At 49.0% G+C, this 12,282-nt stretch overlaps 1 protein-coding gene across 2 annotated transcripts in view; it reads right to left on the bottom strand.

Annotated features, from left to right (window-relative positions):
* Window positions 1-12,282, bottom strand: part of EFL1 (elongation factor like GTPase 1) — a 123,447-nt gene that overhangs the window by 17,160 nt on the left and 94,005 nt on the right. For both annotated transcript variants that reach the window (XM_086711722.1, XM_086711723.1), the window contains 2 exons: window positions 11,775-11,906; window positions 7,209-7,356 (listed from right to left, as the gene is read on the bottom strand). In XM_086711722.1, the coding sequence (XP_086567848.1) occupies window positions 7,209-7,356; window positions 11,775-11,906 (280 nt within the window). The remainder of the gene's footprint in view (window positions 1-7,208; window positions 7,357-11,774; window positions 11,907-12,282) is intronic.

The following is a 12,282-nucleotide window of genomic DNA, read 5'->3' as shown; positions in this document are numbered from 1 at the left end:
CCCAATCTTTCTTTATTTTGTGTCTACTTCATTCCCAGGTAACACTAAGGCTCTGGGCAGGTCTCTACCTGCCACTGGCAGTGTGGATGGATGTGTGCATAAACGCATGTGCAAGTATGTGTGTCTGTTCACACATACATGTCATATGAAATCTTGGGATCGTGGACCAATGCTTTTCTCTGGGAAATGTTACGCAGTAAGGCAACTAAATACTAAGAGTTTCTGAAATGGTCGCATTTGATTCTAGATTTGTTTCTGGTTTCTGTAGAACATTCTGGGGATCTGGGGCAGGTATCTGGTTTATTTGATTTTATTCTTTTTGATTAAATTTTAAAACTCAATAAATGGATGGTTTTCTAAAAACAGTATGTTACCAAAATAGGTACAACCAAATCTAATTGATTTTAGAATAGGAAACCTGAATGGACCAGAATGTGTGGAGGAAAATAACAATGTGAAAAAAATTATTCCCGAGAAAGGTTTTGGTTTTGCCAGTGAGCATGTTCACTGTCAAGGATTAGCTCATTTCAATGCTCTTATCGTTACGGAAGATACGGGATGGATGTCTTCCCGACATTGTACTGAAATATCTTTGTGAAATGTGTGATGGGGATTAAGAGTGCACCTGTCATGATGAGCGCACTGAGTAACAAAAGTGATAGCTGAATCGCTATATGGTACACCTGAAACTAGCGTAACGATGTGCGCTAACTACGCTGGAATTAAAACACAAAACTTAATAGAAAAAAGTACCACTTTATTCAAGATGCTGTGCCTACTCATAAAAACGATAGCTAACGTCACATCAACACGTATTTGGTGCTTCCTATGTAAACCAGGATGTGCCCTACACATTTTCATGTATTAAAGAAATGAAATAAAATATATTTTCCTCTTCGAACCTGACGAAGACAGCATACACAAACCCGCAGTTCAACCTCACCTAAGAATTCAGATATAAGATCTGAAATAACAAGGGGAAAAAAAGGATGTATGTGCACTGTTTCTTTTCACTAATCACTTATTCCATATGACACAGTGTGCTGTTTTACAGGTAGTTTATCTTTAGTAGGTATATTAGTATCCTCCTTGTCTAGAGGAGAAAACCAGGTAAGAAAGACAAAGTCACTCTAAGTCACAGAGCTAGTCGGTGGCGAAGCTAGGTCTGACCCCAGAATCCATGCTCTCCCCAGTTAATGCTGTAGTGACAAAGTAAACAGCACATTAAAGGAATACTTCACCATAACACGAAGTAGCTTTTATCATAGGGCATAAAAATTTATTTGTATCAGGAGATCTGTTAAAATAATACAGCATATTGAAAACGTCAAATAGACTAACCAATCTAAGGAACCATCTGTAAAAATGCTAAATTCGCATTCAATTAAATTGAATACCCATTCCTCACTTAAAAAAAAAAAATGAAAGCACGTAAAAATCTCTGACACAGGACGATATTTTTAACATTATCATTATTTAGAGAAAATATGGTCTTATTCTTAGAACTGAACTGCGACAGCTACCGCAACTCTTGACAGCAAACACATTTTTTCCTCGTACTGTAACGTAGGAAGGGCTGGGAGTCTCGTCAGGCCTTCGGTTTCCGGGGGTCCCAAGAAGCCCCTTGCAGTAATCACCTCTGAGATTGCTGAGAACCACTCCGCGCCACGAAAGGGGGGTGCACATCCTGTCCCACCTGCAGAGCACCTCGGGGCCAAAGGCCCTCCAAATCTGGGCAACGCGGAGCCGGCCCCTGCCTCCACGGGAACACAGCAGGCTCTGACCGCCCGCAACTTCCTGCCGTCTCTGATCACCACCACCTGGAGATGTTGCCATCTCTGAGCTCCTGAGATCTGGTTGCTAAGAACCGTGACGGTTTCTCTGGCCCGGACACGACAGGGTGCCCCCTGTCTCCTGCTCCTGCACGTGATGTATTTCTGAAGATGTGTGTCAAAGTCGAAAAGGGAGCTCATGTATTAGAAGGTAGGTTCTGTCCTATGAGAGCTAAAAGACGCTAGAGTTTTATGTATACTCCTAATGTAGGTACAATTGTAAAATTTTATAGTCCTATGGAACAGGTGACACAACAATAATGTACAGACCTGTCAGTGACCACAAAGTAAACACCCACGGAAACTACCACTCAAGTCGAGAGACAGAACGTCAGCAGCCCAAGGACCCTCATGCCTTCCCCCAACCCCAAGAATAGAACCACTATCCCGGGTTTTACTCTAGTCCCTTCTTGAAAATTCTTACCGCCTGAACATGTAACCTGCATGTAACCCCTACCCGCTATAGTTCAGTCTGGCGCGCTTTTAATACTGGATATATATATATAAACAGGATCAAATCTTTTTTTTTTTTTTCCAGTTGGGTTCTCTGGCTCAGTATTATGCTGTGACATATCCATCCATGTTTGAATAGCTTGTTCACTGAGGTTACTATACAGAATTTCACGGTAAGAAGGTATCATGATTTATTTGTCCACTGCACTGTTGGGAGTTGTCTCCAGTTTGGGGACTATTAAAACGTTTGTTGGGGCGCCTGAGTGGCTCAGTCGGTTGAGTGGCCGACTTCGGCTCAGGTCATGATCTCGCGGTCCGTGAGTTCGAGCCCCGCATCGGGCTCTGTGCTGACTGCTCGGAGCCTGGAGCCTGCTTCGGATTCTGTGTCTCCTTCTCTCTCTGACCCTCCCCCGCTTGTGCTCTGTCTCTATCAAAAATAAATAAATGTAAAAAAAAAAAAAAATTTAAATGTTTGTTGCCACGAACGTTCATAATGCACACTTGCCAGGCTCAGACCAGAAGCCGTAACAAGCACCCACCTCCTCCCTCCGAAGGTAATGCCAAAGTGTATTCCGAAGTCATACCAACTCCCAGTGTCCCCAGTTATGGAGGGGGATTTCTACTGCCCATCTCTGGCACCATCTGATACGGCCACCTGCAAATTTCAACCCCTCTGGTGGGTATGCAGACGTATCCCACTTTGGTTTTAACTTCCTCCCAGTAATTAATAGGGAGCTGAATATCTTTTCATATGTTTCTTGGTCTTTAGACTTTGGGGATGTGAAGCACCTGTTCAAGCCTTTGTTCCACCGTCTAGGGGTTGCTGCCTCTCTCATCTACCGGAAGGAATTCTTTATATACTGGGGCTTGAAGTCCTGTGTTTACTGTGCATATTACAAACGTGTTCTCTAACCCTAGGGTTTGCCTTCTTACACTTCATCGTGTCTTCTGACCATCAAACTTTACTCTGTCATTTGTGTTTTTAACGTCTTACTTAAGAAGCTTTTCCCTATCCCGAGGTCTCGAAGATACTCTGTGTTATCTTCCAGGTACTTTATGACTTTGCCTTTTACGCTTCAACCCACAACAAACCCAGAATAGGTTTCTGAGTTCAGGATGAGGCAGAGGTTTTCCCAGACAGAGGTCCAAGCTGCCAGCACCGTCTGCGGAGAGGCGGGTGCCCCCACTGCTCCGCCCTGCCCCTTCCACGCTCACTGCCCTAGTCCTCCCGTCCGTCCGTCTATCCTTGTGTCAACGGCACAAAGTCAACTTCTGCAGTTTTCAAACAAGTTTCGATTTCCAGAGCAGTAAGAACTTCCACCTTGTCCTACTTGCTTAAAGGGTTTTGGTCCTTACTGGCCCTTTGCATTTCCACACAAATTTTAGAATCAACTCGTCAAGTTCTGCCAACACATGCGGTGAACAGGGTTGTGACTGGGGCTGCTCTGAATGTATGATCAGTTTGGGAAAAGCTGACATCATCATAATACAATTTTTTTAATCCATAAAAGTGGCAGACACCTTCTTTTATGTGTTACAGTTTTTGCAGACAGCCTGGAATTTGAGTCCGTTTTATTCCTAGGCATTTGATATTTTTGTTACTGTAAATGGTAACCTTAAGATAATTTTCTTTTTCTGTTTATTAACAGTATATAGAAATGCAATCAATTCTGCATGTTAATCTTGACTAGAGCAACCTTGCTGGGTTTACTTACTAATCCTAACACTTCCCCGCATCTTCTGGATTACTGGCGCTCCGTCATGCCGTGTGCAGACGGTGGCAGTGGCAGCTGTCCCTTGTCGAGTCCCGTATCCTTTATGTTTTATTCTTCACAATGCGGCCCAAGACCGACAATACGATCTGAAACAGCCCTTGTTACAGGGGGTACCCTTGTTTCAGTTCTGACCCCCAAAGACAGTAAGTACATGTGTGCCCTAGTTACTCTGAGGATATTTTTCATCAGTTTTAAGCACATTCCTTCTATTCCTGGTTTGCTGAGAGCTCTGAGCATGTGTGAATGCTGAATTTTATTAAATGTTTTTCCTTTGTCCACTGAGATGATTTTTCTTCTGTTAATCTGGTAAATAAATACACATTGATTGACACTTTTAATGTTATTCCAACTCTGAATTCTTTTGATAGTTATGACTATCAGGTTTTGTACTTTTTTATGGGTCAGATTTTTCCAGGAATTTGCCCATTTCCTTTAAAATTTAGTGGGGGGCGCCTGGGCGGCTCAGTTGGTCGAGCGTCCGACTCTTGGTTTCGGCTCGGGTCATCATCTCACGGTTCGTGAGATCGAGCCCTGCATCTGTCAGCACAGAGCCTGCCTGGGATTCTCTCTCTCCCTTTCTGCCTCTCCCCGGCTCACATCCCCTCTCTCAAAATAAATAGGTGAACAAACAAACAAAATTATTGGTATAAAACTGCTCATAATGTTCTTATGCTTCTTAGCCCAGGATGAGGGACCCAGCCCCCAATTCCCTAAGGTGCCCTGAACTCCGACATGCTGTTGGGAGCCATGAGGAGGCAATGGCCTCTGTCAACACCTGCTGAGGCAGCTCCCTCGGGGTCCCCATGTCGCACGTGACATGAAATGCTGCCTGCCTGGGTCCCGATGCAGCCATCTGTCTGTCGTCCTCTCCTACCCCTGGTCTAGCAACTCCCCTGCTAACTAAGCACACAAGTGCAAGAGAAGACTCCTTCCACTTGGGCCCAGGTTTCCGCTCTGAGGAGCGACAGACGACAAGAAGCCGGAGCTTGACGGGATTTATCTGTCACACCAGGGCCACACACAAAGGGAGGGGAAGGTGTCATCACTTTCAGAAACTGGAATTTTTAGGAAAAGTAGATAAACACTTCAGAGTTTAGAAGGTATTGTATCAAAGCAGTATATGTATTTTGAAAAGCAGATATGTTTTGGGTTTTGTTAGCCTCATTCAATGTAAGTGTAAATTGTTGTCAGGTATTTGGATGAGGATATTTTCTGAAAAGGTTTACACAGAGTAGCTGCCAAAATAAACTGATTTATTAAAATATTTTAGTGCTATGTTAAGGGCATATTTCTAAGAAACTAATTCTTTTATTATGAACTAGGTTTTCCTCCTGAGATTAAAAAGTACACATAATGAAAACCAGGAGGTAAACATGAAAAGACTCAAAAAGAAACAAAAAAGTAATCATTAATTAGAATCCATTTTAGGTTTACGGGAAAACATTTGAAATATAACTCCAAGTGCCTAAAGACATTTTTTTTTTTTAATTTTTTTTTTCAACGTTTATTTATTTTTGGGACAGAGAGAGACAGAGCATGAACGGGGGAGGGGCAGAGAGAGAGGGAGACAGAATCGGAAGCAGGCTCCAGGCTCCGAGCCATCAGCCCAGAGCCTGACACGGGGCTCGAACTCACGGACCGCGAGATCGTGACCTGGCTGAAGTCGGACGCTTAACCGACTGTGCCACCCAGGCGCCCCTAAAGACATTTTTTAAAAGAAGAGTTTATGGCCTGAGAAATGTAAGGTTATTTAAAAACATTTTTTTAAATGTTTATTTATATTTGAGAGAGAGACAGAAGCAGAGAGAGGGAGACACAGAATCCGAAATGGGCTCCAGGCTCTGAGCTGTCAGCACTGAGCCAGACGTGGGGCTTGAACCCACGAACCGGGAGATCATGACCGGAGTCGAAGTCGGACGCTCAACCGACTGAGCCGCCCAGGCGCCCCATACGGTTATTTAACATGGATTTTAATTGGTAGCAGAGTATTAAAAAAGAGAAAATAATTCAGTTCAAAGACCCCAAAAACTAACATGACATTTCGATGGTTTTTTAAAAAGCCTTCTTGAGAATTGTTATTTTAAAACATACCTTAAAATTTATCCAGTTAGCATTATTCTCTAGCCAATGTTATATTCTTCAGAAATTATAAAAAAACGGTAACAAACACTGAAGAGAGGGAGGCGTGCCTTCCGGTTTCGTGCTAATTATGGCTATAATAACACTTAAGGGAGGAAAAAGCCACAACGCCCTTTTAAACCGAGAAGCGAAGCTGAGAACGCGCCCCCTTTCCATCAGGAGCTTCCGCAAGGTCCCCGGGGATGGTGCCGCAGGCGCACCTGTTGGCGCCCTACTCTATCACCGGCAGTAGCAGAGGTACTGTGGCGGGGGCGGAAGTACTGCGGTGATGGAATGAATACCGCGGCCGGCGCCGGACCGTCGTAAGGATTAAACGAGACAAACCGTGCTGAGCGAAGAGGCCGGCAGTCACTTTCGGGGCGGGAACGCCACCTCCAGGAGTTCGCGTCGACCAAACACCAGAGCCGCCCATGCAGGTAGCGGCGGACACGGGCCGCGGCGCACGGAGCAGGCCGGGGGTGGAGCCCCGGCGCCCCGGAGGTCACCTGTGCGCGGGGAGCCAACGGTGCCTCTCCCCCCGCTGTATCTTCCTGACTGCTCCACCAAACATACATTAGCTACGGAGCATTTACACAAAGCGACCTGGGACGCGTGTCTTATGACGGCACCGTCACCAGCGTGGAGACATGGCGGGATGCCCTGCAGGCGTCCCCCGCGGACGCTCCATCAACGAGGACAGAAGTCTGGCCCATCCCAGCCGAAGCTCACAGCGCAGGACTAGGTTCTGGCTGCTGTGATGTGCTGCGTGTGTATACGCGTAAAGGAAAAGACCTACGTGTGAAAATACTTTATGACTCGAGCTTAAAAATGTAAACTTACTCAAGTGCAGAAGTAGATGCTGTCAGTTATTAAAAATGAAATCTACGGTCCAGCGACACCATAGCAGTTCATGTTTGAATTGAGGGCACTTCATTTTTGTCTGAGTTCAACTGGTTCGGGGCACACCGGCGCCCCCCCCCCCCCCCCCGAGTTGGGGGCCGCGACCGCTCCACGACCGTCACCGCCTCACCTTTCTCTCAAGTCATCCAGGCACCGCTGAAGGTGGACTTCTCCCGCTGTGACCAAAACGTGCTCCCCCGTTTCCTGAATTAAGATCTGGACACAGGGATCGGCCTGGTTTAGCAGCTTCATTCCCCGGACAAGCTGAGGCATCTCACCTAGGTGAACAGAACGAAACACTGATTCAATACGGACTAAGGACTCATCGAACCGCAAGACGATGCCCGTGGCTACTGAAGGGAAAAGTACACGTTTACTTTTCTGGCAGATAATGCGGCAAACAGCTCCCACAAGACACCTGTTACCATCAGGACCCGCGAAGCTGAGCAATCCAAATCCTCGGCAAACACAAACGCCCACCGCTGTGCGTGTGCATCCACCTACGTGCTATTACAAACGCATGTATTATACACCTACATGTGCAACAGAACTCTTCCCCAGAGAAGAGTTACAATCACCAACAATGAAACACCTCACGTGGTGTTCAAGTCAAGAGACGATTATGGAGACACGCTCGACAGGACCCTGGGTTTTAGAACAGAGCTGCCCTCTGTGCCCAGCGAGCCCCGGGCGCCTTCTACACCCCCTTCCTGCCCGTGCCTCTGCCCCTGACCGCGTGTCCTGACCGCCCACCGGAGCTGCGGGCACGGACGGGATTCTGACGCCCGTCTTGGTCTAACTGCCTTTCCACCCCATCCTGTGTAGTCAGCGGCAACTGTCATTTGAGGCAGAGGAAGTCTCCCGTCACTGCTTCGCTTCTCCGTTTGAAGGAGGGGCTCGGCAACCCCTCCATGCCCGGTTTTCAACAGGCCAGACAAACAAAACCACGGGAACTTTCTACCATCAGTGGTGTTTAGTATGTCTGTTCCGTATCGATTTACTTTTCCACGTCTACTTAGTTTTGAAATAAAACTTTTCTAGTGGTAACACTTCATATTAGCTAACCACGTGCCAACAAGTACTTCACAGGTATGAGTTCATTAACTGTGTGGCCAGGATGAGTACTGTTCTTGTTTTAAAGAGGAGGAGGCGGGTAGAGAAGCCAAGAGCTTGTGTCAAAGTCACTGGTTTGAAGCCTGCAGGAGGGTGCCAGCACCCGCACGCGTCAGGCAGTGACGAGCCACACGTGGGTGCGTGGACTCGGAGGGAAGACAGAGTGGGACCCCACTGAGCGTGGGTTGACAGGCCGTCTTTTCTGTTCCTTTCCGGCATCCTGTGGTTCTCCTCTGCCTAATTAAGCGGGTTTACAGAGATTATCCGTGTTAACTAACTTCACCTGGTTTGAAAAGATTCCTGCAAAAAGACCACTGATAACATGAATAACATATGGCACAGAGAGAACAATAAAAATAATAAAGGAAAAAGCTTTTTGCCAGCTCCCCATTGGCTCAATTACAAATTCCTTAAAAATAACAAAAAAGGCACACACCGTTAAAATCTCTCTCTGCATGGTAAAGGCGAGAGCCGAACAACGAGCAAAGAAGAAAGTTTTTCCAAACAAAATTTGGAATGTGGAGACATTTTGAAATCGGATGTTTGAAAATGTTTATTTACAATGATAGTCATTTTGTTGCCAGAAACGGCATCTATTAAACCTCTTAAAATCTGGACGCTGATTTTCCTGTTTAAAAATCTTCCAAGTGATCTATTAAAGATGAAAAAAAGTCAACATCTTTTAATTAATCTAAAAAAAGTGAGATCATGAAAAATATTCACTATCTGGGTTTCAACAAAACCTTTGTGTATCAACTGCTAAATGGGGGTTTTACGTGGACACGGTGACAGAGCAAAGGCGGCCCACGATGCACCTGTCCCATTTGGGCCACACGGTCTGTCAGGTGCCCTTCCCAGGGGAAGAGCCACAGGTCAAGGGACACTACATGCACACCTTGGACGGCTGCACCACCGACTGTTAGGAGAAAACTTGCAAACACAATGAAGTGTTACCACGGCAGCCACCTCCACGAGGGAGGGCCGGACGACCTCCCTCCTGGCATACACACCCCCTGGTGCAACGCCCTCCTGGCGGTCTGGCCGGGGTGGGGCGTGTGGACAGCAGAGCAAGCCCAGTGCTGTGTGACTCCCCAGGCCGGGCCACAGGAGGCGCTCGGTGTCCTGGACTGGCGGTACACTGCGGGACACCGACCGCTAACTGCAGGCCTTGGGCAAGCATTATCTTCTCTAAGCCTCAGTTTACCTCTGAGAAGATGAGGATAAAAAACTGCATAAGGCTACTGAGGGGATTAAATAAACCAATCAACGTGAAATCCTAGTGTGTGGCAAGGATCTATGATGAGGGAAGCAATCCTGGCTTTGGGACACCTCGGCTTCTCTGTCCCAGGGACACAGAACAGAGGGGCGGCCACCATGGTACTGTGACCCCGGTCTCGGAAATGAGAGCCAAGTGGAAAGGCGTGTGTTCACACGGCAAGGTGAGCAAGGGGGGTGCTGCAGGCTAGCGGGCCGGGGCCGCGGCGCGAGGGGGTGAAGAGGGCGCGGCGCACAGGGTGCGCTCACGGGGGCGGGGCCAGGAAATCCGGCCACAGGAGGGCGCTCTGCCCGCAGTCCGCTGGCACGGGCGGGACCCGCGGGGGGAGGGGCCGCACAGTAACCGCCCCCCAGGGCTCACGGGGGCTGGCGGGAACGAGGACACGGTTCCGAGAAGCACCCCAGACATCCCCCGCGCACACGGAGGTGCCAGATGGAACGAGGGGTCAACTCCGACACCGGGCGCTGGCGCTGTGGCCACCTGGCCAGGCGCGTGCACGTGAGTCCGGCACAGGCTGCACACTCGGGTGGGAAAGGAGCCACACTTCCTAAAATTATGAAGAAAACCACTGTCCCTTCTAACCGTGTCAGTTTGTTTTTCTTTAAATTTTTTTCAATGTTTACTTATATTTGAGAGAGAGAGATACAGAGACAGAGGGCCAGCGGGGGGAGGGGCAGAGGGAGACACAGAATCCGACGCAGGCTCCGAGCTGCCAGCACAGAGCCCTACGAGGGGCTCAAACCCGTGAACCGCGAGATCATGACCTGAGCCATGACCTGAGCCGAAGTCGCTGCTTAACCGACTGAGCCGCCCAGGCGCCCACGCTGGTTTGTTTCCCACACGGCTGAGGAACTCGCGACGGAGCACGCGAGGAAAACGGGCCTCGGCGCAGCCCTCCCGCGTCTCCTGTCACCAAACGGCCTCGCCGACGGGCAGGAGACCGGACAGTCGGCCACGGGACGGGAAGGAAGCCAGCTGGGCCCCTCCGGCCCGGCCGCTCCCCAGCGGGGATTCCAGCCCAGGGCGGCACGAGGCCGACAGGCACACTCCAAAAATGATAAGTTTCTACGAAAACATTATGGTTTCGATTAGCAATTATTTCTTTGATCTCGGGTTTAAAAATTTAGGTCTAAATGGAACAGAGAAGAAGCCAGAAATACTAGAAATGCCGAAGAAGAAACCGCAGTTGCCAGACTCAAGTGTCACAACTGCAGTAAAACGAACTTTCTCGTACTGTGCGTACTTCTCAGGGCTGGAGGCAGCCGGCGACGGCCGGAGCCACGCCGGCACAAGAGAAGAGCCAACCGTGAGGGGCCAGGGCCTGGACGAGCCCCTGGAGAGGAAGCAGGCCTCATCAAGAACAGGGTTAGTCCACGCAGCGAGCCAGCACTGGCGGTCTACGGTGACGGCCGGGAAGAGGGCTGTCTCTGGGGCCCAACCAAGATGGCTGCTTACCGGGACTGAGCCCACAGGTCAGAGATGCCGTCCTCCGAGTGTCTGCTCTAGGCTCCCAGGGACCCTCGATGCTAAGGATGTCTCTTAGAACTTGAGGCAGAGACAAGCCTGCGGGAGGCCCCGGCTCTGGGGCGAGATGGGGTGTAGACGGGCAAGGGCAACGAGGGCGCCACAGATGTCTCAGAGAACCACCATGTTACGACACCTGCCCTGCGCTTCCCTTAGAGCACACAGGAGATTCTCCCCCAAAGACCACTACGCCCTGGAAACACCAAAGTCACAGGGAATGCGGGCTTAGCGATGTCACGGGAAGCAAAATACAAGAGTTAACGAGGCCTGGTCAGGCAAATGGCACAAACCAAAGACTGAACACTAGTAAAGACACGGTCCGGCATACTGGGTGGGGCAGGAAGTGCTTTCCAAAGAGACAGGACACGCCCGGCGTCCAGATAATCTAGCGAACCTAGAGCCAAGAGAGTATGATGGATTTGGAACCAAGAAGTTTGGGGTAAGAGTCGAAGATCCTAACCAATCACATAAAACATGAGCTCTGCTGAGCCTGTGCCAGGGTCATGGGGGGAAGGAGATGACCTCATCTCTGCCACAAAGGACACGGTTTCCCCGGAAGGCAAAGGAGCCTAAATACACCGTGTTCCCAGGACGGAGGTTCGACCCCCTTGGAAAAGCAGCTGGTCTGCGAGGGCCTCCGGCCTGGGAAGCTCTCTTCTGTTACACACCCGGAATGAAAATCCACAGCACTGCTGACACAAATCGTGAGGAATCGAGCGTGAAATACACGCATTTCGAAAGCGGGAAGGACGTCACGGGCTTTTAAAAACGAGGTCCTCTCACCTGGGTGCTTGGGCTCCACGGCGACCCTCACGATAGGCGTGGCTTCGAAGTTGAGCGGAACGAACGGTGGGCAGGCCGGCGAGCTACACAGTGTTGCCGACTTCAGCACGAAGTCCTGAAGGCCTCCTATGCCTGCAGGGAGGAAAGATGCACGCGGTCAACGAAGGATGATAAATTCTGAATTTACATTAGAAAAATAAGAACACCGACCTGGAACGTAGGTCACAGAGGGAAACACTCAGAAATGTTGCACGGAACGAGGCAGAGCCTCACGGAGGTTTTGCACCTCTGGATGCTATCTGGTTGCCGTGAGGAATACGGGCCTTCTGCTGGTTCCTGTTTTCCAGATGCGCAGCTCGTGCGCTCACCGCAAACTGGGCTAACACATAGGTACTCTGACCCCAGAAGCGATCACGTCCAGATACGTGTGTCTGAAGATGCTAATTATTTCTCATAACTCCTGGTTTTCAAAATACGTTGATTTGACGAAGAGGGGTCTCTACTGGAA

The sequence above is a fragment of the Puma concolor genome, chromosome B3, assembly GCF_028749965.1.
Source record: "Puma concolor isolate L17-30 chromosome B3, mPumCon1.1.hap2, whole genome shotgun sequence".
Lineage (NCBI taxonomy): Eukaryota > Metazoa > Chordata > Mammalia > Carnivora > Felidae > Puma > Puma concolor.
Note: the sequence above shows the minus strand (reverse complement) of the source record. Positions and strands in the feature narration are given on the sequence as shown.